Below are 27,327 nucleotides of genomic sequence, written 5' to 3' on the forward strand. Positions count from 1 at the left end.
AAACAGCACCACTCTTCTGCATTGTCTGTGTCTGGTATTGCAGCTCTGCCACAGATATAGACTATGGACAAGAGTGACGCTGTTTCTGGGCGAGTGAGCTCAGTCTCGTCTGCATTACTATATGAGTGATATGTTTTTTATTTATTTACTATATGTGACATGCTATTTTCTGGCTTCTCAGTTTGCAAATACAAGAAAGGAGAAGGTAAACCATGCATTCAATATAGAATCACTAGAAAAGTTATTTACATTCATGAAATCAGTAGTACATACACTATATAGCCAAAAGTATGTGGACACCCTTTATAATTGTTGAGTTCAGATGTTTCAGCCACACTTATTGCAAACAAGTGCATAAAATCAAACACACAGCCATGTATTCCCCATAGACAAACATTGCTAGTAGTATGGATTTTACTAAAGAGCTTAGTGACTATAAACGTGGCACTGTTATAGGATGCCACATTTGCTAAATGACCTGTCTGTGTCCATTTATTACCCTGTTTGCTATTTCTCCGATCTAAACCACGCAGCAGCGCCTCGGAAAGATCTTTTTTCTTTTTCCATTGCTTCATTCACATTTGCTAAATGTCAGTTTGTGAATTTTCTGATCTAAAAGATCTGCCCCGGTGACCTGTAAGTGCTATTATTTTCCGCTAAATCTGCACCCGTCACCTGCAAGTCTTATTATTATTATCTGCTAGATCTGCCCCAGTCACCTGTAAATATTATAGTTACCTGCTAGACCTGCCCCTGTCACCTGTAAGTGCTATTGTTATCTACTAGATCTCCCCGGTCACCGGTAAGTGTTATTATCTGCTAGATCTGCAACGGTCACCTGTAAGTGTTATTATCTGCTAGATCTGCCCCAGTTACCTGTAAGTGCTAATATTATCTGCTAGATCTGCCCAGGTCATCTGCAAGGGTTTATATTATCTTCTAGATCTGCCCCAGTCACTTGTAAGTACTAATATTATCTGCTAAATCTTCACTGGTCACTTGTAAGTGGTATTATTGTGAAGTGGCGGTGTCTAGGAGTAACAACAGTGCAGCCAAAAAGTGGTAGACCACACAGATAGATGGATGAATGGATGGATAGATATGAGATAGATAGATAGATAGATAGATAGATAGATAGATAGATAGATAGATAGATAGATAGATAGATAGATAGATAGATAGATAGATAGATAGATAGATAGATAGATGAATGGATGGATAGATATGAGATAGATAGATAGATAGATAGATAGATAGATAGATAGATAGATAGATAGATAGATAGATAGATAGATAGATTTACTTTTATAAAACTTTAGCATGTTTAATAATCCATACACTTGTTTACAGGAAACATTAATGCAGTAACAATTGGAAAGCAGACACCACTGCATTACGCCGCTAAATATGATGCAGTCAATTCTTTGAAAGCCCTTATGAAGCATGATGCGGACACCAACGCCCGAGATCACAAACAACGCACTGCTCTACACTTGGCCGCAGAATTAGGTAAGACTGCAGCACACGAAGGGACCACATAGTGGATGCGGATGCAGCATACTGTGGACTCGTAATGCAATCTATTAGTCTAGTTTGTCTCAGTGCACATAGCATGGATTCACACAACAATTAGGTTTGGTTTTCAAAATATTTTTAGTATTGTTCTTTCGTAAAAATGCAGAGGTCAAATGTTTGCTGGTAGTCAATAGGAGAATATGGTCTCGCACAATTTGGCCGCATTTATCATGTAGTTTAGGTCAGGCTTTGGCTTATATTGCGTCGAAAAAGTCGCAAATCACAATATGTGAAAAATGTGCAGTAAATTTTGTGGCCTCTCATCACTCGCCAAATTTTGCAAGTGGGAGAAAATTGTGCATGGTCTCCAAGGAGACGTAGTTATAGTCAAATTTATTAAAACCTTTGAAAGGCAAACATTTTTTTTTATTTTTTTTTAATAAAAACATGTATCAGTCTGTTTTGTGTAACTTTGTGAATACTTCTTTTTTAGATACAACTGCTCTGTATTCTCTATACAGAGCAACTGTATCTAGCGCTATTCACTTAATCCGTCAGTCCCGCGAACCTAATGGGTTTAGTGTCGACGGGTCTTGCATGTCTCTGACACACAGGACCCACCTGTAAGCTATCACATCTAAGTTATGGACTTAGATGTAATGGATAACAGGATGTGGATGTGGATCCTGCATGTCAGAGACACTCAGGACCTGCTGTCAGTGAACCCATCAGGTCCGCGGGACTGACGGATTCAGTGAATAGCGCTAGATATAGCTGATCTGCATAGAGAATACAGAGCAGCTGTATCTAAAAAAGTAAAAATATTTTTTAATAAAAAGTATTTACAAAGTTACACTAAACACACTGATACAACTTTTTATTTTAAAAAAATTGCCTTTCAAACGTTTACATAGCCTGTAAGTATAAAGTCTGAAAATGGCACAAAATTTGTCACAAATCTATACCTGCTCATAGCAGGCAAAAAATATGTTTTTCTCTCTCTCTCAGACAGTGCAAAATGAAACAGATTTATTAAGAGCCGTGCAACTTTTAATAGATTTGACGAAAATCACAACTATCCCCTTTACTAAGATTGGCTTAAGAAACACCAGTCTTAGTAGATGTTAGCCAATGCGTTTTTGTTTGTGTCATTTTTAGAGCTTTTTCCACACATAGACCAAACAGCAACTACCTGTGCGACATGATAGCAGTTTTTTTAAACAGTTTTGTAAACATTTTCACCAAGGGAAAAGCTCTTGAAAGGTACTGGTTCTCCTTGTGGTGATTCACAGGCAATGCTCCTTGGGAAAGGTATGCAAATTAGCTTTCCTCCAGAAGGAAGAAAACTGTCTCTCTAGCGCCACCTTTAGGAAGCTATCCTGTAAGTCAAAATCTGACCCATTAAAAAGCATGTTTCATTGACTTACAATATAGCTACCTATAGGTGGCACTAGAGAGACCGTTTTCTTCCTGGAGGAGACCCATTTTGTACCTCATGGGTAAAGAAGGCCTTAGTTATAATAGTTTTGTTCCTGGCACAGTTTAGATGTTTTTTACCAGGTCATGTTCCACTGCTGTCATATCATACATCTTAGTATGCCAGATCTGCCGCTGCCTCTATGCTACTCCGCAGCTTCTTTATTGTGGATAACTATGTAAAGCATATTTTGTGTATACAAGTTGTTCATGCAGTCCTTTTATAGTCTTTTTTTTTTTGGTCTAGATTGTAAAAAAATGTAAAATTATCTTCTGATGGTAACCTTCAAAATTAAAAAAAAACAATAATAATGGTGGAGTATTGTCTACTGTATATGATGTTTCGTGCCTTCCTCAGATCGCAGTGAAGCGGCACGTCTTCTCCTAAACCTGAAATGTGATGCAAGTGTTCAGGATGACACTGGACTGTCTTGTCTGACGATGATGGTAGTGAATATGCCTCCTGTGGTGAGTCAAAGATCGCTGACAATCCTTTATGATAGGTAAAACCAAAAGGTACAGGAGACACACCTTGAAAAAAAAGGTATGCGACGCATAAATGACGCTCATTTGGTATATGCTGGGTCAGTGGGGCCCTATGGATAAGTTTGACATATGCCCCGAGTGCTTTCCTTTATAAATTACACCAAATGTACTGCAATGACGAAATGTGAACACAGCATTAGTTTTATACCAATGCTCAGACTATAGATCTAAAAACACCACTGTGGACAGTACAGATTGGGTCTTCAGGCTTCTCAAATGCTTCTAGAGCAGGGGTCTCAAACGGGTAAATGGGCCGCACATAGAGAAAATGTGAAGTTGACGGGCCGCAGTACTCTCAAATTTGATGCAATACAAAAATATTGTTAATCAATAAGTTATTTGAACTACAATAACAATACTACATAACTATAATAATAGCGCTGGGTTTAAACTTACCGGAAATTTGCGAGTTTACTCCACATGCTTATTTTAACAAATCAGTTTAAGTGTCGCTAAATGCAGTCTGGCACAGTGCCCTCTGTAAATACTGCCACCACTTCCCCCCCGTAGATAATGCCACAACCCTCCTAGATAATGCCACAGTGCCCTCTGTAGATAATGCCACAGTGCCCTCTGTAGATGCCACAGTGCCCTCTGTAGATAATGCCACACTGCCCCCTGTAGATAATGTCAAAATGCCCTCTTTAGATAGTGCCACAGTGCCCTCTATAGATACTGCCACAGCGCCCTCTATAGATAATGCCACAGTGCCCTCTATAGATACTGCCACAATGCCCTCTATAGATACTGCCACAGCGCCCTCTATAGATAATGCCACAGTGCCCTCTATAGATACTGCCACAATGCCCTCTATAGATACTGCCACAGCGCCCTCTATAGATACTGCCACAGCGCCCTCTATAGATACTGCCACAGCGCCCTCTGTTTATATTGCCACAGCGCCCTCTGTAGATAGCGCAACTCTCCTACACATGGAACCCTTGATGTCACTGTGCATGTATAAACAGTTCCGTCAGTGGCTACTTCTGGATAGAATCCCCTGCCAGAGCGTCGGCATTCCGCTCCAGGAGTAGCCACTGACGTCACTGTCCATATATGCACAGTGATGTCAAGGTCTTCCCCGGGCTCAGCGCTTAAAGTAGCTCTGTGCCCGGGGAGTCTATGGCAAGCGGAGGAGCTCCCTCTGCTCCTCCGCTCGGAGCCACCTTTAAAGAGGAGCGGGGGAGTGGAGCCCAACTGGGGGTGAAGGTATTTTATGAAAAGCAAGTCTGATCTGAAGGTATTTATACTGTAGTTCTCTTTACAACCTTTAAAATGTTTTGATCTCTGTTGTGCATAATAATGTGAAGCATTTTGAGTTTTTTACTTCTAAAAAAAATCTGTTATCATTAGGAGATTTGTTCAATAAAATTTGCATTATACTCCAATGGTTGATGGCTGGAAGATTATACTGACTGTCATTTACATCGACTATTTAGGAAAATCAGCGAAAATAACATTTGCATAATAATTTGGAATGCGGTGTAGTGGCCGTAGCTGATCTAGGATAGCAGCTCTGTAATATTGCAGGATGGAGGGGCAGCTCAAACCACCTAGTTGCGGGTGCAGGTATAGGATGTCTGCCTTGATTCTTGCTCTCTTTGTTCCATAGAATAGTTTAGTAAGATTAATCTCTGAAGTTGTTTTAGATAAGATATGGGAATGAACACTGGCACGTTTCGGAATAGGTAAAGGATTTTTGGAAGAATTATAATATTTACCGCAGTTATTTTACCCAACCATATACCTTGAGTCCGGACATTAGCTAGGAATAAAGTTGTAATGAAACAATTTTGAGGGGGAAAATATAAGTTTGATCTCTAAGTAGGGTAATTCAGTTTTTACCCAATGGAAATTGTGTCTACAAAGAGTTTTTTTTGTCTTTGGGGTATACCAAGATTGGGGATCTGACACTGAGGGTCAGTTCACACGTGGCGTAAATACTGCGTTTTTTCCGCAATGAAATTTGTTGCGGAAAGTCCACAGTAAATACAGTAGCAGCAAAGTGGCTGAGATAAAACAAATCTCATCCACACGCTGCGTAAATACAACATGTCAATTATATTTGCATAAAAGCTACTTATTTGTTGCCAGTTTTCCCCATTGAATTCAATGGGGAGGTAAAACCCACAACAAATAGCAGTTGTTGCGTTTTTTGCAGGGGGTTGGAAGCGATCCTGCCACAATAAAATGCAACTCTGAAGAAAAAAAGATATACTTACCCAGAAGTCTGTGTCCCTCCCTCTAGCGCGACCTCCTGGGATGACATTTAATCCCATGTGACCACCGCAGCCAATCACAGGCTGCAGCAGTCGGCCTGCTAGCAAAGTTTGATGCACTTTTTCGACCGGAATTCCCTGCGGCACACAGGGTGGATATGCTGCGTGCTATTATGCAGTAAATCCGGCCGGTGTGAACACAGCCTGAGAGGGATTCATTTTGTAGTCTGAGACCTTACTAAAATGTTAAATCAATGAGACAGTTGTCTGCAATGAACTATCAGGATTTAAGAGTGCAATTAAATCATCATCTGCAAATAGACCAATTCGGTGCTCTTCGTTGCCTATTGATATACCAGAAGTAAGAGGAGAGGATCTAATGGTACGTGCAAAGGGCTCCATTAAAAGTGTAAAAATGAGAGGGGACATTGGGCAGCCCTGTCTGTTATCATTAGCGATTTGGAATGATTTCGACAAGAAACCAGAAGAGTGCACTGATGCTCTAGGCGAAGAGTATAAGGAGAGTATTGCTGACAGGAAAGGACCTGAAAAACCGAATTTCTGCAAAACCAGTCGTAGATATCCCCAATGAACTCTATTGAACGCCTTCTCCGCATCCAAAGATAGGAGCAGAGAAGGCGTTCGAGTATTCAAGATCAATAAAGTCAATAAATCTCCTCGTGCCGTCTAAGGTTTGATGACCTTTCATAAATCCCACTTGGTCAGGATGGACAATAGAGGGAAGAAGAGAAGTCTGACTGACAATAATTTGCCCATTATCTTAAAAACAGAATTTAATAGGGATATTGGTCTAAAATTTGCTGGGGAGTCTTTAGAGTATTACCAGTGGACACAATATTATTGAAGCATTGCAATAAGTAAGGAGCTATTATAGGAGAATTGTTTCTGTAATATTCATTTGTGAGACCGTTAGGTCCAGGAGATTTATGGAGCTTTAAAGAGTCTATAATATCTGTAATTTCCATAATCGAGAGGTCTCTGGTCAGGATTTTTAACTGATTGGTAGTAAGTGAGGGTGAATCCATACCTTCCAATAATTCATTTATACCTTCCAAAGACGGTTAATTAGTGTTGGGCTCATTCTTAAGGTTATATAAGGAAGAGTAGTAATTAGCAAATTCATTGGCAATGTCAAGGGGGGGGGGGGGGTAAGAATGTTTTTGTTATTTTTGCCCAAAAGTTAAGAGATTCGGGATTTAGTTGCTTTCGTCTTCAGTTTGTTTGCCAGGATTTTAGAAGTTTTATTATTCTGCCAATAATGGGAGATTTTAGATTTTTGAAGATGGAGTTCATAATTATTTTGAAGAGTAAGGTACAATTAGTGACGAAGGGTCTTAAAATCAAGTTGGACTATATATTGTTTTTATTTTTATCTTCCAGAATTGTAATTTTGTCTGAAAGTTCCTAAAGAGTAACTAAACGTTCAACAAACTTCTGTCGTGTCATAGTGACATCTCAGAAGTTTTGATTTTTGGGGGTCCGAGCACTGAGACCCCACCGATCGCTAAAACGATGCGGCCGAAGTGCTCGTGTGAGTGCTGAGCCGCTTCGTTCCTGTTTGGCTAATTCCGGAAATCAATGTAGCAGAGTACAGGTTCAATAGAAAGTCTATGAGCCCGTCCTCCGATACATCGGCTGTCTGGAAAAAACTAACAGAAACAAAGCGCTGAGCGCTCACACGAACACTTCTGCCACTTCGTTTTAGTGATTGGTGGGGGTCTCAGTGCTCGGACCCCCACCAATCAAAACTTCTGACATGTCACTATGACACGACAGAAGTTTGTTGAACGTTTAGTTACCCTTTAACTTGAGGCAGTCTGACACTCTTTTCAAGAGAAGCTAGTTTGAGAAAGTGACCCCTTATGACGGCCTTATGGGCACACCAGGGGGTCGTTTTAGAGATATCGTCAATACTATTCAAAGAAAAAAATTCGGACAGGGTGTTTTCAATAGTGGAAACATAAGATTTGTTATTAAGAACATAATTATTTAATCTCCATGGGGAAGATGGAGTAAAGTTAAAAGATTCTTGGAAGGTTATGGACGATGGTGTGTAATCATAACACGTAATCGTATCAATATTTGCACACTTTATTTTTTGCAATAACCACTTGTCTACTAATATCAGATCTATGCGTGAATATGTGTTGTGTGGGTTAGAGAAAAAGGTGAAGTTTCAAAGATCATAATTTTTATCTTTAGGGTGTGAAGGATACATATCAAGGATAGGATCTAAAATCCTATTAGGGTATGTTCACACGACAGCGCAAAATACATCTGAAATTACGGAGCTGTTTTCGGGAGAAAACAGCTCCTGAATTTCAGACATTTTTGCAAGTATTCGCGTTTTTCGTGGCATCTTTTACGGACATAATTGGAGCTGTTTTTCAATGAAGTCAATGAAAAACGCCTCCAATTACGTCCCAAGAAGTGTCCTGCACTTCTTTGACGCCGGTGTAATTTTACATGCCGTCTTTTGACAGTGACGCGTAAAATGACAGGTCGTTTGCACAGAACATCGTAAGACCCATTGCAAGCAATGGGCAGATATTTGCCGACGTATGCCGACTTTTCAGGCCTAATTCGAGGCATAAAACTCCTCCATTACGTCTGAAAATTGGTCGTGTGCACATACCCTTAAAGTCTCCACAAATTATTAGGTTGCCTTTTTTCTTTTATTGAACTAGGCCTAACAGTTTTTTTTAGTAAATTTGTGTTGGAGTGTTAGGGGATGTTCACACGCAGTGACCAAAAACGTCTGAAAATACGGAGCTGTTTTCAGGCGAAAACAGCTCCTGATATTCAGACGTTTTTGTAACAACTCGCATTTTTCGCGGCGTATTTTACGGTCGTAATTGGAGCTGTTTTTCAACGGAGTCAATGAAAAACGCCTCCAAATACATCCCAAGAAGTGACATGCACTTCTTTGACGCAGCCGTCTTTTGACAGCGACGCATAAAATTACACCTCGTGGGACCAGAACATCGTAAAACCCATTGCAAGCAATGGGCAGATGTTTGTAGGCGTAATGTAGCCGTATTTTCAGGCGTAATTCGGTGCGTAAAATGCAGAATTACGTCTGAAAATAGGCTGTTTGAACATACCCTAAGGTGCATAGAGGTTAACTATGGTAAAAGGTGTGTTATTGATGAGACAAGTAATCACCAAATATCTTCCTTCTACATCAGAGATCAAAGAAAAGCGATGGTGTCTTTGAAAGCTATCAAAACTCAATTTTTCTTATCGGTTGCGTGAGAATAAAAGATATTATTGAAATGCCTGTTACATATTCTAGAAGCTTCAGCTGTGTTTCCGGGGGCAGATTATGTCACATTTTTGCTTCATGCACTCTTTCCAAAACAGAGACCTCTTAGGCTCAATGCACACGATGCGTATTACGTGCGGTTTTGCCATGCATATTTGTGTGCGGCAAAACCGCAGCGTAATACAGTACAAGAATAGTCAATGAGATTCCAGGAAATCTCCTGTACACGCTGCAGTATTTTTCCGCACGTAAATTGACCTTGTTGTGCAGATTTTAAAATCCGCAGCATGTCAATTTATCTTGCGTTTCCGCTTGCGAATTGTATCTGCCTAGCGCTGTGGGAAATTGCACCAAAATCCGCAGCATGAAAATGCGCCGAAAAACACATCAAATAGTAAAAACCGCACCGAAAAAACGTATCGAAAAATGCACTATTAGGTGCGATTTTTACCTCAATGCACACAATACGTATTACGTGCGGTTTTGCTCCACTGATTTACGTGCTGCAAAGCCGCAGCGTAGTACAGTTCCAGCATAGTCAATAAGATTCCAGGAAATCTCATGTATACGTTGCGGTATTTTTCGTGACGGAAATTGAACTGCGGTGCGTATTTTAAAATCCGAAGCATGTCAATTTATCTTTCGATTTCACTTGCGAATTGTATCTGCATAGTGTTGGGGAAAATTGCACCAAAACCTGCAGCATGAAAAAGCGCCAAAAAACGCATAAAAACTTAAAAACTGCACTGAAAACCGCATAAAAAAACCTCACAATTGGGTGCGATTTTTACCTGCGAATTTCCTACATATTGCTGCGGTTTTGGTGCCTATTTTCCGCAGCAAAATATGCAACATGTGCCTGTAGCCTTAAGGCCCTTGACATTAAAAGTGAATATCTTAATAACCATTTTGAAAAGATTACATTTGCTGTAAAAGGATAACAAGAATGATCAATTATGACATCATACCACCATAGTTGAGTTCTATAGTAATCATATACAGTGAAGGAAATAAGTATTTGATCCCTTGCTGATTTTGTAAGTTTGCCCACTGTCAAATTCATGAACAGTCTAGAATTTTTAGGCTAGGTTAATTTTACCAGTGAGAGATAGATTATATAAAAAAAAAAAAAGAAAATCACAGTGTCAAAATTATATCTATTTATTTGCATTGTGCACAGAGAAATAAGTATTTGATCAGTTCAGTTGAGGAGTTCAGCCTCCTCCAGACCAGTTACGCGCTCCAAATCAACTTGGTGCCTGCATAAGGCTGGGTTCACACGACCTATTTTCAGACGTAAACGAGGCGTATTATGCCTCGTTTTACGTCTGAAAATAGGGCTACAATACGTCGGCAAACATCTGCCCATTAATTTGAATGGGTTTGCCGACGTACTGTGCAGACGACCTGTAATTTACGCGTCGTCGTTTGACAGCTGTCAAATGACGACGCGTAAATGGACTGCCTCGGCAAAGAAGTGCAGGGCACTTCTTTGCCACGTAATTTGAGCTGTTCTTCATTGAACTCAATGAAGCACAGCTCAAGATTTACGAGCGTCTCAGAGCGTCTCAGACGCCTCGTAAATTACGAGGAGGAGCATTTACGTGTGAAACGAGGCAGCTGTTAACAGTCTGTCTTTTCACACGTAAATGCCTCTCATCGTGTGAACATACCCTTATAGACAGCTGTCTTACATGGTCACCTGTATAAAAGACTCCTGTCCACAGACTCAATTAATCAGTCTGACTCTAACCTCTACAACATGGGCAAGGCCAAAGAGCTTTCTAAGGATGTCAGGGACAAGATCATAGACCTGCACAAGGCTGGAATGGCCTACAAAACCATAAGTAAGACGCTGGGTGAGAAGGAGACAACTGTTGGTGCAATAGTAAGAAAATGGAAGACATACAAAATGACTGTCAATCGACATCGATCTGGGGCTCCATGCAAAATCTCACCTCGTGGGGTATCCTTGATCCTGAGGAAGGTGAGAGCCCAGCCGAAAACTACACGGGGGGAACTTGTTAATGATCTCAAGGCAGCTGGGACCACAGTCACCAAGAAAACCATTGGTAACACATTACGACGTAATGGATTAAAATCTTGCAGTGCCCGCAAGGTCCCCCTGCTCAAGAAGGCACATGTACAGGCCTGTCTGAAGTTTGCAAATGAACATCTGGATGATTGGGAGAAGGTGCTGTGGTCAGATGAGACTAAAATTGAGCTCTTTGGCATTAACTCAACTCGCCGTGTTTGGAGGAAGAGAAATGCTGCCTATGACCCAAAGAACACCGTCCCCACTGTCAAGCATGGAGGTGGAAACATTATGTTTTGGGGGTGTTTCTCTGATAAGGGCACAGGACTACTTCACTGCATCAATGGGAGAATTGGATGGAGCCATGTACCGTCAAATCCTGAGTGACAACCTCCTTTCCTCCACCAGGACATTAAAAATGGCTTGTGGCTGGGTCTTCCAGCACGACAATGACCCGAAACATACAGCCAAGGCAACAAAGGAGTGGCTCAAAAAGAAGCACATTAAGGTCATGGAGTGGCCTAGCCAGTCTCCAGACCTTAATCCCATCGAAAACTTATGGAGGGAGCTGAAGATCCGAGTTGCCAAACGACAGCCTCGAAATCGTAATGATTTACAGATGATCTGCAAAGAGGAGTGGGCCAAAATTCCATCTAACATGTGTGCAAACCTCATCATCAACTACAAAAAACGTCTGACTGCTGTGCTTACCAACAAGGGTTTTGCCACCAAGTATTAAGTCTTGTTTGCCAAAGGGATCAAATACTTATTTCTCTGTGCACTATGCAAATAAATATATATGATTTTGACAATGTGATTTTCTTTTTTTTTTTTTTTTATATATAATCTATCTCTCACTGGTAAAATTAACCTAGCCTAAAAATTCTAGACTGTTCATGTCTTTGACAGTGGGCAAACTTACTGTAATGTCCGTGGCTGCGGGCTGTCAGCTCCAGCCTCCCGCTTACAGCCGCAGCCACGAGTCGGCAAGCGCTGGCCCCAGCCTCCTCCTCAGGAGATGCCAGCGCTTGCATCCACTCACCTCCGCCGGAGCCCGCAGGGTGCGCGCGCACGCTCGTCCCCGCTCTTAAAGGGGCAGCGCGCGCACCGGACATCTTGAACGACCTTTGACCCGTGAGTACCCTGGGCTATAAGAGGGGTCCAGACCCCTAGTTCGATGCCTGAGCGTTGTTAGTTTTCCCAGTCTGTCTTGCAAATGGTCCCTTAGTGTTTCCCGTTCCTGTTGTTACCTGTACCTGTTGTTACCCGTACCTTGTTCCCCGTTCCTGTTTCCCGTGCTTTGCCCTAGTATCTAGTCGTGCCACGTCCTGTGTCATCTGCCACGTCCAGAGGAATCTGCCACGTCCCGTGTCATCTGCCACGTCCGGAGGAATCCGCTACTTTCTGTGTCATCTGCCACGTCCGGAGGAATCCGCCACGTCCTGTGTCATCTCCCACGTCCGGAGGAATCTGCCACGTCCTGTGTCATCTGCCACGTCCGGAGGAATCCGCCACGTCCAGAGGAATCCGCCACGTCCGGAGGAATCCGCCACGTCCGGAGGAATCCACCACGTCCTGTGTTATCTGCCACATCCAGAGGAATCCGCCACATCTGGCGCAACTTGCGGCTCCTGTGTCATCCGCCACGTTTGGCGCCATCTGCTGCACCCATCTCATCTGTGCCAGAGCTGCGGCCACCATCTGGACTATTCAGGTACCCTTGTGCGGGACATTGTATTTCTGGGGTGTCCTGTTGTTTGGCCAGCTGCCTCCCCGCTGCGGCGGTACGGCCTAGTGGGTCCACTAACCCGCTTCGTGACAGTACGCTCAGGCCATGGACCCCGCTGGTCAACCTGAGACGTTGACTACACAAGCCATGCTGGCTGAGATGGAGGATCTCCAGTCACGACAAGACCAGCTCCTCCTGTCGGTGAACGCCATAGCCTATCGGCTGCTTGCTCCGTCCACAGTCATCGCCGCACCCGTTCCTGCAGTCCCGCCTGCTACACCTCCTGTCTGTACCAGTACCAATCCCCTGTGTTTCTTGCCGCTACCTCCACGCTATGACGGAGATCCGAGGTCCTGCAGGGGATTTTTGAATCAGTGCCTGATCCATTTCAGACTACATGCCAGGTCCTTCTGCTCGGATGACGTCCGGATCGCCTTTATCATCTCTCTCCTTACCGGCAAAGCCCTGGCATGGGCCAATCCTCTGTGGGAACATCAGGGACCTGAGACCCGGGACTTGCAGTGTTTCTTACGGACCTTCCGCTCGATCTTTGAGGAACCCGGAAGAGTTTCTTAGGCTGCTGCATCCCTGCTAACCCTACACCAGGGAGACCTCTCCGTGGGCGAGTATGCCATTCAGTTCCGTATCCTGGCTGCTGAATTGACCTGGAACAACGAGGCTTTGGTGGCTACATTCTGGCAGGGACTGTCTTCAGGGATCAAGGACGAGCTGGCTGCTCGCGATCTGCCATCTACCCTGGACGATCTTATCCTACTCGCCTCCCGCGTCGACATGAGGATCCGGGAACGTTCCCAAGAGGTTCTCCGGGAGAGAGAACTTCCTAGGCTGGATTCTGCTGTCCCGCAATCCTCCTCAGTCGTCCCACCAGAGTACCCGATGCAGAGTAATTTTGTTAAATTGTCTACCCAGGAGAAACAACACAGACGCACTTCTGGACTTTGTTTGTATTGCGGCCATGGAGGCCATATTGTGCGTCTGTGCCCCCAGAGGCCGGAGAGACCCCATTGCCTAGCATTGGTTGGAGAGACAACACTAGGTGGAACAGAATCTAACAGAGGATTCGCTTCCAAACTGACTATTCCTGTGACCCTGGTATCCGGCGACAGGTCGCATCAAGTCTCTGCCTATCTTGACTCTGGCTCTGCTGCAAATTTCATCCAGAAAGAGCTTGTGGATCATCTTCAGCTGCCCACAGTTCCCCTGGAGACATCTTTGGCTGTGGCCTCAGTTAATGGACTGCCTCTGCCTGATCCCATTATCTCTAAAACCAAGCCGTTGAAGCTCCAGGTTGGAGTACTTCACTCTGAATTTATTTCGTTCCTTGTTTTGCCCAAGGCCATCAATCCTGTTCTGCTGGGCCTGCCTTGGCTTCGACTTCATGCCCCAGTCCTGGACTGGAATTCTGGAGAGGTTCTCCAATGGGGCTCCAAGTGACATGGTCGTTGTCTGTTGCAGATCCATCCTGTCAAGCCTTCTCTGCCTCAGTCGCTGTCGGGACTGCCTCCCCATTTTGCTCAGTATGCAGATGTTTTCAGCAAAAAGGAGGCTGAGACGCTGCCTCCACATCGCACCTATGACTGCCCCATTGAACTGGTTCCTAATGCCTCTCTTTCCCGTGGACGGGTATATCCTCTCTCCTTGCCTGAGTCTCTATCCATGTCGGCCTATATAAAGGAGAATCTGGAGAGGGGTTTTATACGAAAATCTTCCTCCCCGGCCGGGGCTGGATTCTTCTTCGTTAAAAAGAAGGATGGATCCCTTCGTCCCTGCATTGACTACAGAGGCCTCAACCTGATCACAGTTAAGAACAAATACCCGTTGCCACTCATCTCTGAGCTATTTGATCGCATACATGGGGCCAAAAATTTTTCTAAGCTAGACCTGCGTGGGGCTTACAATCTAGTCCGGATTCGCCGGGGTGACGAATGGAAGACGGCATTTAACACCCGGGACGGGCACTACGAATACCTGGTGATGCCCTTCGGACTAGGTAACGCTCCAGCAGTGTTTCAGGAGTTCGTTAACGACATCTTCCGAGATCTACTCTATGTCTGTGTTGTTGTTTATCTCGATTATATTTTGATTTTCTCCCCAGATCAGACGACTCATCGGAGGCATGTTCGTCAGGTTCTACTACGATTGAGGGAGAATCATTTATACGCCAAGCTGGAGAAGTGCGTCTTTGAGATGAGTTCTCTGCCCTTCCTGGGCTACATCATCTCGGATCAAGGCCTCAAGATGGATCCTGAGAAAGTGAAGGCTGTCCTGGAGTGGCCACGTCCCCAAGGCTTAAGGGCCATACAGCGGTTCCTGGGATTCGCCAATTTCTACCGGCAGTTTATTCCTAACTTCTCTTCTCTGACGTCTCCCATCTCGACCCTTACCAAGAAGGGTGTGAACGCCAAAGTGTGGACTCCAGAGGCAGAGTCTGCATTTAATAGCATGAAGAGTGCCTTCACTTCAGCCTCGATCCTCCATCACCCTGACATATCTCGGCAGTTCTCACTGGAAGTGGACGCTTCCTCTGTCGGTGCAGGTGCACTTCTGTTCCAGAGGAGCTCCAAAGGAAAGGCTGTAGTATGTGGCTACTACTCTAGACTGTTTTCCTCTGCTGAGCGCAATTACTCCATTGGAGATCGGGAGCTGCTGGCCATCAAATTGACTCTGGAGGAGTGGAGACATCTTCTGGAGGGCGCTGCTCACCCCATCCTGATTTTCACCGACCACAAGAACCTCACTTACGTTCAGTCCGCTCAAAGACTTAATCCTCGTCAAGCCAGGTGGTCGCTGTTCTTCACCCGTTTTCTGTTTGCGCTCCACTACCGTCCCGCGGACAAGAATGTGAGGGCAGATGCCCTGTCCAGATCGTTTGAGACGGAAGACACGGTGGAGTCCCTCCAGACCATCATAGACCCGTCCTGCATCGTCACTGCTAATCCTCTGCAGGTTAGAGACATCCCTCCTGGGAGGACTTTTGTTCGGTTGGCGGACAGGAGAAGAATTCTCCGCTGGGGACACAGTTCTAAACTTGCTGGGCACGCCGGTGTCCGTAAAACCCGAGACCTGATCGCTCGTCACTTTTGGTGGTCCACGCTACATAAGGATGTTCTGGACTTTGTCTCTTCTTGCACGGTGTGTGCCTCTAACAAAGTGACTCACAGCAAGCCTGCCGGCCTGCTTCAACCTCTGCCTGTACCCAATGCCCCCTGGCAGCACATTGCGATGGACTTCGTCACTGACCTTCCCCCCTCAGCAGGATGTAACACTGTCTGGGTGGTGGTGGACCAGTTCTCTAAGATGGCTCATTTTATCCCGCTGACCGGCCTACCTTCTGCTCCTCGTCTGGCAAGTCTCTTCATCCAGCACATCTTCCGCTTGCATGGCTTGCCTCTTCACATTGTGTCCGACCGGGGGGTTCAGTTTACCTCTAAGTTCTGGAGAGCCCTCTGTAAACTCCTGGATGTGAGATTGGACTTTTCCTCTGCCTATCACCCCCAGTCCAATGGGCAAGTTGAGAGGATCAACCAGATCATGGAAAATTATCTCCGCCATTTCATCTCCTCACATCACGATAACTGGGTACAGCTTCTACCATGGGCCAAATTTTCTTACAACAACCACACAAGTGAGTCCACCACTTCCTCTCCGTTTCACATCGTCTACAGTCAACATCCCAGAGTCCCTCTTCCTGTGTCGATTTCATCCCAGGTTCCCGCTGCTGACTCTGCATATGGGGACTTCCTGCAAATCTGGCAACAGACCCGGTCCTCTATTTTGCTGGCAGTAGATCGCATGAAGCGAAAGGCAGATACTAAGAGAAGAGAGCCGCCTCAGTATCTTCCGGGGACTAAAGTCTGGCTGTCCTCTCGGAACATTCGCTTGAAGATGCCCTCATACAAGTTCGCTCCCAGGTTCCTTGGACCATTCGAGGTCCTGCAGCAGATCAACCCTGTCGCCTACAAGCTTCGGCTGCCTCCTACCCTCAGGATTCCCAACTCCTTCCACGTCTCCCTCCTGAAGCCTGTGATCCTAAACCGCTATTCCAAGACTCCCAGCCCTGCGGTTGCTCCCAGCGGCTCCTCGGACATCTTTGAGGTAAATGAGATCTTGGACACCAAGAGAGTGAGAGGAAAGACCTTGTACTTGGTGGATTATAGGGGGTTTGGTCCCGAAGAGAGGTCCTGGGAGCCAGAGGAGAACCTCAATGCCCCTACTCTTCTAAAGAAGTTTCTCTCTCGCTCCGGTCCCAAGAAGAGGGGGCGTAAGAGGGGGGATACTGTAATGTCCGTGGCTGCGGGCTGTCAGCTCCAGCCTCCCGCTGACAGCCGCAGCCACGAGTCGGCAAGCGCTGGCCCCAGCCTCCTCCTCAGGAGACGCCAGCGCTTGCATCCACTCACCTCCGCCGGAGCCCGCAGGGTGCGCGCGCACGCTCGTCCCCGCTCTTAAAGGGGCAGCTCGCGCACCGGACATCTTGAACGACCTTTGACCTGTGAGTACCCTGGGCTATAAGAGGGGTCCAGCCCCCTAGTTCGATGCCTGAGCGTTGTTAGTTTTCCCAGTCTGTCTTGCAAAAGGTCCCTTAGTGTTTCCCGTTCCTGTTGTTACCCGTACCTTGTTCCCCGTTCCTGTTTCCCGTGCTTTGCCCTAGTATCTAGTCGTGCCACGTCCTGTGTCATCTGCCACGTCCAGAGGAATCTGCCACGTCCCGTGTCATCTGCCACGTCCGGAGGAATCCGCTACTTTTTGTGTCATCTGCCACGTCCGGAGGAATTCGCCACGTCCTGTGTCATCTCCCACGTCCGGAGGAATCCACCACGTCCTGTGTCATCTGCCACGTCCAGAGGAATCCGCCACGTCCGGAGGAATCCACCACGTCCTGTGTTATCTGCCACATCCAGAGGAATCCGCCACGTCTGGCGCAACTTGCGGCTCCTGTGTCATCCGCCACGTTTGGCGCCATCTGCTGCACCCATCTCATCTGTGCCAGAGCTGCGGCCACCATCTGGACTATTCAGGTACCCTTGTGCGGGACATTGTATTTCTGGGGTGTCCTGTTGTTTGGCCAGCTGCCTCCCCGCTGCGGCGGAACGGCCTAGTGGGTCCACTAACCCGCTTCGTGACACTTACAAAATCAGCAAGGGATCAAATACTTATTTCCTTCACTGTAGATAATTTGAACATAAGTGGAGCATTACATTTCTGAGCGTATACCATGGACATAATAAACAGGATATTGTAACTAGAAAAAAAAAAAAACAGAAAAAACAACCGAAATAAAAAAAAATTGTGGGGTAAAATAGTTTTGGTTCTACGTGAACCTTTCTGGATATCCTAGGATAATCTCTTGACATCGAGAGTCGAGGAACGGAGAATCAAAAAATACTTGAAAGGTCCATCAGCAGGATACATGAGTGAATCAAAAAATATACGTATCTTGTCGAAAAACGAGAGAGAAAGCAGTACGAGCTCTTAGTAATTCAGGTTAATGTGCTTCAATTCAAGTACCAGGAGGAAAGGGAGATCTATGTGGTTCCTCAGCAGACCATTCTTGTTGGATTGTTGGTGTATTATCGCCATCTAGTGGAGAGTCGAGAGACCATTTAGAAAGGAGAACAGCTGCTTCTTTGGGAGAGGAGACAGAATGAGTTATGCCGTTATTCCTAATAATCAGTTTAACACGAAAGCCCCATTTGTACGGTATATTGTGATTTTGCAGAACTTGAGTGGTCTTAGTGAATTCTCTTCTTCTAGCTAATGTGGCTATTGACAAGTCTGCATATCAAGAGACATTCTGGAATCTGTCAGGAAGATTTTTGTTAGAAACCGCAGCTTTCAATAGTGCGTCTTTGAAGTGGAAAAAACTTAGTCGTGCTAAAACATCTCGGAGTACTGTAGGAGATAGGTGCCTAGGTTTGGGGAACCTGTGGGCCCTGTCAATAAGCAAATCTCTGTCTGGAGCGTTAGGGATCAGTGCTGCAAATAAATCTGTAAGAAATTCTCTCAGTTTATCATCTTTCATGTTTTCAGGAATATTTCCGAAGCAAATGTTATTACGCCTGGGGTGATCCTCCAAATCAGCCAGTTTCAGTTTAATGATAGACAAATCATCCTTTGCAGCATTGAGCGTCCACCAGACTATTGTAATCTGTGGTGAATTCCTCCATCTTGTCTTCTAGATCTGCAGTTCTTTCTCCAATAGCAATTAAGTCAGTATGGAGAGACGCCACTGCATTGTAAATATCAGTGTGAATAGTGTCTTCTAGCTCAGTTAGCAGGGTTCTCATATCAGAGATAGTGATGGGATGTTCTGCAGTAAGATTGCTATGTAGAGATGTTTCACTTCTTGGTGAATGAGTAGCAGTACAATCCCCCACAGTTTTTCTATAGTGAGGTAGAGGAGAGTGTTTGCAGAGCTCACCTTGCTTATTCTGCTAAGAAACTGAGCTTTCAGCGTTGCTATCAGCGCTAGAATGTGGAGAAGACTGAGGGCTCGTTGTGTGTAGCGTGGGCGTTGCTGCACCATCTTGGCTCGGGGCCGCGCTGGAGAAGAAGGAGGTGAGTTTAGCAGGACTTCATTACTTTCTCCTTGTCCTGGTCATGTCAGCAGTCGCTCTGGGGTACAAGCCGTCAGGAGGGAGCGAGTTAGGAATGATTTAGGCAGATACTTGCCTGCTGTGTGCCGCTGAATTCCACTGGTTCACGGAGCTATCTGTCTCTTCCGCTGCTCTGCCCCACATCCGGTCACACCCCTTTGAATTGTATCTTAAAGGTGCTGTCTCGTCAGAGACCAGACCTTTCGAATTGCGGCCACTAGGATAATCAGCTGATCGCCCCAGGTCCCGCTTCCGGCACCCCTGATTATGCAGGGGAAAGCTGTGGCCAGCCAGGCTGTAGTATTACAAGTAGTAACATACCTCCCAACTTTCAAGTATCACAAAGAGGGGCAACCGAAGCGGCTCGTGTAGCGGCAATTTTTTTTTCTTTTAAGCCACCCCTTTAATCCCACCCAATCCCCGCCAATACTCACCTGGTTCAGCACAGTATCATACTCCCATAGTGCCTCCCACACAGTATAATGCAAAATAGCTGCCCCCTCACAGTATAATGCCAAATAGCTGCCACCAAGTATAATACCCCCATAGATGCAGCCATACGGTATAATGCCCACGCAGATTCTCCCATGCAGTATAATGCCCACACAGATGCCCCCATACAGTATAATGCCCACACAGATGCCACCATGCAGTATAATGCCCAAACGAATTCGCTCATACAACATAAAGCCCCATAGCTGCCCCATACAGTATAATGCCCCATACAGTATAATGCCCACAGAGATGCCCCATACAGTATACCACCCTAGCTGCCCTTATTCACTATAATGCCCCCTTAGCTGCCCCTAGTGCCAGTGTCCACATATAAAGTGCCAGTGCCGCCCTTGTAGATAGTGCCATAGTGCCCATGTAGATAGTGCCCATGTAGATAGCACCAGTGTCCCCTGTAGATAGTGCCCCTATATAGTGCTAGTGTCCATGTAGATAGTGCCACACACCCTTTGAAGATAGCGCCACCCCCCTGTAGATAGCGCTACCCCCCCCCCCTGTAGATGGCGCTATTGGGACTCCCTCTAGGAGCGGAATCCCTAGCCATAGCATGGGCTGGGGATTCCGCTCCTAGAGGGAAGCCATGATGTCACTGTCCATATATGGACAGTGACGTCAGTGGCTACTCCTTGAGCGGAATCCCCGTTGCCGACTCTGGCGGGGATTCCGCTCCAGTAGGAGCCCCTGACGTCAATGTCCATATATGGACGGTGAACTCAGAGGTTTCCTCTAGGAGCGGAATCCTTGGCCAGATCATCAGTAACGGGGATTCCGCTCAAGGAGTAGCCACTTACGTCAAGGTCCATATGGACAGTGACGTCAAGGGCTTTCCCGAGTACAGCGCTTAAAGTAGCGCTGTGCCTGTGGAGCCCTCGGCGAGCAGAGGACATCCCTCTGCTCCTCCGCTCTGAACTAATTTTGAAGCTGATGGTTCCCTGCTTCAACATTGGGTTCAACTGTATCTGTGTCCTCAGGACGCGGATACAGTTGACAGCGGGACATACCCCCGCCGCTCGGGACAGCGGGACACCACCTGGAATCCAGGACTGTCCCACTGAATCTGGGATGGTTGGGAGGTATGGTAATACTACAAGTACGTCTCGAGTCCTCCAGAACCGGAGCCACTTGTATAGAGCGACTCTCCGTTCTGGCTCAAAGATGTCCATATGTCCTTCATGCAGCAACCCCTTTAATTAGTTTAGAACAAGACGAAGCTTCAATCTGGTCATGTGGACATTAGTTAAAAAATCTTGCTTGACTTGTCAAAGATCCACTTCTGTAGTTTGTCTATGATCTTCTGAAAAGTCTTCTCCAATACCAAAGCTAAAACGACCAATAGTCAAACACCTTTATTATTCAGCTTTCTCATCCACGAAGAGAACGGCATAAACAATAATAAGCTGGGATTATATGTAATATATACAATACTAGCAGAGTTACCCGGCTTCGCACGGGTGTATTTGTTTGTTGTTTGTGTGTGTGGTTAAAAACTTTATTGGATATGTTGGCTTCATATCAGTAGGAAACAAAGTCCAAGTGCAGGGTTCCTTTTTGGAGGCATGACTGGTCTGAAAGGGGTTCAATTTATGAGTGATGAAATCCGGTATATGTAAAGTGTAGTATAGGTACAGTCCGTTCAAGGCGAATGGCTGGATAGTTTTGGAAACCTGGTTTAAAACAAAAATGACTGTGTAATGTCGGGGTAGGGAGACAGACAGGTGAGCCCTAATCTACCTGCCACTCAGTCCCTGCCTACTTGCACGGCCCGTGCTAGGCGACGGCGTACAACTGGGCGACGGTCCCTACGCTCAATAAGTGCACAACAGACAAACAGACAAGGGTACACAGAAGCTAAGGGAAATGGGGCAGTTGCCCACGGCAACACCGTGAGCGAGCCGAGTCAAACCAGGAGTGGACGAGGTACCAAACGCAGAGCAGGAGAGTAGTCAGTAAAGCCAGGGTCAATTTCAAGCAGAGGTCAATAGTACTAGCAGGAACAGCAGAGCCAGGAAACCAGACAGAATCACAGGCAAAGGAAGAGCAGGAAATTAATCTATAAATAGACAGGGGGCGGGAGCTAGCTCCGTCTGGCCAGGCTGTGATAGGTTCTCCCACTCTTCAGCGTACCAGCCTGAGGGGTAGCAGATCGAGTCACTCTATCAGACCTAGGAGCAGATGCAGACTTATTAACCACGGGCGTCGACACAGAAGCTGTGTCTGGCAGATCCTTTACAGACTGGGTTGTTATGGGAACCTAGTGTAAAACTGTGCGTATGTCAGTGAGGCTGAGAATGAAGAACCTGCCAGCTTCTATTGGCTAATATGGGTCATCTGATTTGATATGGAGGAGGACCCTTGAAGTGGAAGCTGGTTGTGCAATTTTTGCTTTTGTATCGCAATGTTTTGTGAATATGTCAAGAACGGTAGGCCGTAGAGAGCTGAAACCGAGTGTAAAACCTTCAAAAGCGCCTCATTTACTTATGTGCCAAATTTGGTACAGATCGGTCCAGTCATTTGGCCGTGCATAAAGAACAGACAACAGAAATTCATTTTTATATACAGTATACAGAGATAAAGACATACAGCACAACGCTGTTGTGTATATGAGGCCCGACTGATGTCTGCATAGGATATTGGACATTGCATTGCAGCGCCATTCAGTTTGATCATTCTTGGAAAATAAGTTTTTAGATGTTTTTCCCAAAAAAAAAAAAGAATAAATGAGTATTTTCTCCCTCACTGATCCACACTTATAAACACATAACATAATCAGCTGGAAATATATTTGCAAGCTTCTAGCATTCCATCTGTCACTTTGTGGTGTACGCAGCCCATTTTTTCACAGATGACAAAGATTATTGCTTTATTTACAAAACTGGTAATTGATTGTTAGTTTTGTGAAGAAGAAACTGTTATTAATTTATTAAAGAATAAGTGCATCTCTGCTGAAGAACAGGCACATGTCTCTTGCTTTCTACCATTTTTGGGCCTCCACCACAATGCACCATGCACCACACCTCTACGTGCAACCTGCTTTTTTCTTTTTACTAGATTTTTTTTATTATACAAACTATAACAATACAAAATATAAGAATATAATAAGTATTGTTAAAAGGGTTTTCCCATCAGAGACATTTATGACATATCCACCATAAATGTCCTGCCTCTGGGACTTGCACCTATCTTTAGAACGGGGCCCCCTAAAGCCCGTTCTGCTGCTCTGTGTTGTGGCTGAAGCATGGGATTCCTGACCATGAAGTAAGGAAACAGCGTATCTCACTGATCTATACTGTTTCCGTAACTCCCATTGTAGTGAACGGCAGTTATGAAAGCAGTGTAACATTCAAGCGTTTAGTTCTGTGAGACTTAGTAAGCTAAGCTGTTTCCTTAATTTATGGTCAGAAATCACACGATTCAGCCACAACACAAAGAGGTAGAACGGGGTTTTAGGGGGCCCCATTCAAGAGATAGGTGTGGGTCCCAGAGGTGGCACCCGCATCTGATGTTTATGACATAGACTGCACAAATTAAAGCACATCCCACCCAAAAGACGGGGTGATTAAATAAATAAAACACTTGAGACTAATATAAACTTTACAAAAGTGAGTTGACTGAAGGTCGGCCACAGTTATTTATTAAATATAAACAAATTTATTGAGATAAACTTTATGTCAATCAAAAATAATAAACATAACTCGCAGTCTTGAAACCCCGAGGCTGAGCAGTCCTTTGCAGGAGCATGTAGGTAGACTGATTTCGAATAACAAAAAACCGCCAACTGTGACATTATTAAATATATATAAAAAACTATATACACATATACATACAAACAGACATAAGTATTTTTAAGTAAATTTTTTTGGGGTGTAAAACATGTAACAAGAAAACACAATATCACATTCAAAAGAAGGGAGGGAGGGAAACTCCTCAGAAGAAAAGGGTGAGCGACAAATGGAGGGTACAGGGGATATATATGTACACACGCCCAGGGGCGCAGCTAAAGGCTCATGGGCGCTGGTGCAAGAATTCAGCTTGGGCCCCCCCTACGCTCCCCAACACTACCAGACCCCTGTGCACACCTATGCCCAGCTGCCTTGCCCGACAGACCCCATGAATGACCCCACAGTATAATGCCCCCCATAGCTGTCCCCACAGTATAATGCCACCATACAGTATAATGCCCCCCATGGCTGCCCCCAACACAGTATAATGCCCCCCATAGCTGCCACACACAGTATAATGTCCCCCCATAGCTGACCACCACAGTATAATGCTCCCCATACCTGCCTCCACACAGTATAATGCCCCCGCATAGCTGACCACCACAGTATAATGCCCCCATAGCTGCCCCCACAGTCTAATACCCCCACATTATATTGCCACCCATAGCTGCCACATACAGTATAATGCCCCTATACAGTATAATGCCCCCCACAGCTGCCCCATACAGTATAATGCCCGCCATAGCTGCCCCATACAGTATAATGCCCCATACAGTATAATTCCCCCCATAGCTGTCCCATACAGTTTAATGCCCCCCATAACTGCCCCATACAGTATAATGCCCCATACAGTTTAATGCCCCCATAGCTTCCCCATACAGTATAATGCCCCCATAGCTGCACCATACAGTATAATCACATACAGTATAATTCCCCCATAGAGTATAATGCCCACCATAGCGGCCCCATACACTATAATGCCCCATACAGTATAATGCCCCCCATAGCTGCCCCATACAGTATAATGTCCCCAATAGCTGCCCCATACAGTATAATGTCCCATACAGTATAATGCCCCCATAGCTGCCCCATACAGTATAATGCGCCCCATAACTGCCCCATACATTATAATGCCCCATACAGTGTAATGCCTCCCATAGCTGCCCCATACATTATAATGCCCCCATAGCTGCCCCATACAGTATAATACCCCATACAGTATAATGCCCCCCATAGCTGCCCCATACAGTATAATGCCCCCATAACTGCCCTATACAGTATAATGTCGATTGGGCTATTGATTCTTTCAAAACAACGGAACCCTGTCACAACGTTGACCAACGGAATCCATTAACAACATTTCCGTCACCATTGAGATCAATGGTGAGGGAAACGGAAGCTAGGGTTTCCATTTGCCTTTCCGTTGAGGGGTTAACCTGAAGGAAACCTCCGACAGAACCCCTCAACGACGGGACAGCGTCGAGGAGTTTAACCAAGATGGAAAACAACACCAGACGACGGAACTCCCGCCGCACCACCGACTTCTTCCAGCCTTTTACCGCATACGTAATAAAAAAGGCCTTAGTAACGTCAGACCATCCCAATTTAAAGAAGAACGCAACACCCGCGAGCCAACGCTGCACCACCAGGCCAGACACACCAGAGTTGCGCAAATTATTAAAATACTCCGTCACATCCATTCGAGGCTGATCAGCAGAGCCAATATCTCTAACCCCCACCACCCCCAACCACTCCTTCCACGCTTTAACATGAGACGAGAACGTCAAAGGAGCCAAAGACAACTTCACTAATGGAAGCAACTGAGATCTAGTATCCGCCAAAGTGAATCCGGACAGCACATCTCCTCCAGCTCTGGATGCGGGAGGAGGGAGCTAAAAACCTGCCAATGGAAACGGGACAAAGAGTCAGTGATTAGCATTATCCACCTCCGGTACATTACGAGCCCGAAAATTAATATGATGTTGCAAACAACGCAAAACTAATCTACGCAACAGCACCACCACAGGTTCGGAGGGGGATGTCAAATTATTTACCACACTAACTATCGAACCAAAAAACAATCTACCAATTAGCCATTTGATCGCAACTGTCACGAAGGGTCTGTGGACCCACTGGGCCGTACCGCCTTGGCGGTAAGGCAGCTGGCCAACAGGGCGCAGGTCAATGTCTATTGTTCGTATAGGTACCTGTGGCAGCTCGGACAGCAGCAAGGCAGGCTCGGCTGGGACTAGGCAGCAGGTAGACGTCAGACGAGGTGAAGCAGGTCAGACGTGGAATACAGCACGACACGACTTTGGCACAGCACAGTGCTCGACCAGGATGGTATGGAATGCAGGGAACAGAAACAGGAACAGGAACACACTAGGAGACCATTGCATAGACAAACTAGGGAAACAACAACAACGCTCAGGCATAGAAGCAGGGGACTGAAGCCCTCTTATAGTCCAGGGTACTCACGGGTTCAAAGTTCATCAGAAGTTTGGTGTGCGCGCTGCCCCTTTAAGAGTGGTCACGAGCATGCACGTGCACCCTACGGGATCCGGCTGAGGTGGGTGGAAGCGAGCGCAGGCATCTCCTGAGGAGGAGGCTGGGGCCAGCACTTGCCGACTCGTGGCTGCGGCTGTGAGAAGGAGATTGGAGCTGACGGCCCGCAGCCACGGACATTGCAGCACCATAACTCCACAGTGGCAATGATGGGGACCAGTTATAACAGAGTCAAGTTGGTACACCAGCCCCGGGACCTCCAAACATCTGGCCTCGGACCAGCACACCAAGAAGCTCCGAAAACAGAGCCAAAGCCAACCAAACCCGATGCATCTGTATACAGTTGTAATTCCTAGTTAGGCACAGGAGATGTACGCCAGAAAGTGTGACCGTTATAGTCTGACCGAAACGTCTTCCAGACGCACAAGTCCTGCTTGATACCCCTTGTCAGGCGAACAAGATGGAAAGGTACGCCGACACCTGCCGTGGCCAGTGATGAGCGCCTTGAAAAAACCCTACCCATGGGCATCACACCACACTCAAAAACAAGTAAATCCAAGAGGGATTGCTTCTCCCTCAACCGCAACTTGCTCACAGAAAGCGCCGAATCCAAAACCCCGCACAATTTGACTACCTTGTCCTGAGGTAAACGAAAAAACATTGCAATCGAGTAAATTTTGATACAGAGAAAAGAAAGGAACGTAGTAGGGCCTTCTGTCTTATCTGCCCACAAAGGAAGGCCAAAACGCTGGGCCATAAATCTAAAGGAATCCAACAAGTATTGACACTGTGGAGAGGCCCGCGGCCCGACAAACAGGAAATCGTCTAGATAATGGGTAACTTCGCCGCACCCGGTATCGTCCAGAAATACCCAATCCAAAAATGAGCTAAAAACTTTGAAATAAAAACAAGACATCGAAGGCTGGCACAGATACAGTCAACGTGGAAGTAGAAGCCTCAACAAAGGATTTCCCTCCCACGGACTGCACCATAGAAACCGCAGGAGCAGGCGCCGTGCCAGTCAACAGGGATCGCAACACAGAAACAATATCAGATGAATTATCAGAAGGCAGCCATGCCCGAAGGCATGAAGACTCTTCAACTGCAGATGACGTCATCTGGGTAGCCACGGGAACGGAAGGAGCAGCAGGTACCGGAGGCGCGACAGGA

General features: G+C 45.8%; 1 protein-coding gene across 5 annotated transcripts in view; it reads left to right on the top strand.

The window, feature by feature from the left end:
- Nucleotides 1-27,327, top strand: part of LOC142651276 (uncharacterized) — a 290,189-nt gene that overhangs the window by 92,041 nt on the left and 170,821 nt on the right. For all 5 annotated transcript variants that reach the window (XM_075825742.1, XM_075825741.1, XM_075825743.1 and 2 more), the window contains 2 exons: nucleotides 1,351-1,509; nucleotides 3,350-3,459. In XM_075825742.1, the coding sequence (XP_075681857.1) occupies nucleotides 1,351-1,509; nucleotides 3,350-3,459 (269 nt within the window). The remainder of the gene's footprint in view (nucleotides 1-1,350; nucleotides 1,510-3,349; nucleotides 3,460-27,327) is intronic.

The sequence above is a fragment of the Rhinoderma darwinii genome, chromosome 5 (genome assembly GCF_050947455.1).
Source record: "Rhinoderma darwinii isolate aRhiDar2 chromosome 5, aRhiDar2.hap1, whole genome shotgun sequence".
Taxonomy (NCBI): Eukaryota; Metazoa; Chordata; class Amphibia; order Anura; family Rhinodermatidae; genus Rhinoderma; species Rhinoderma darwinii.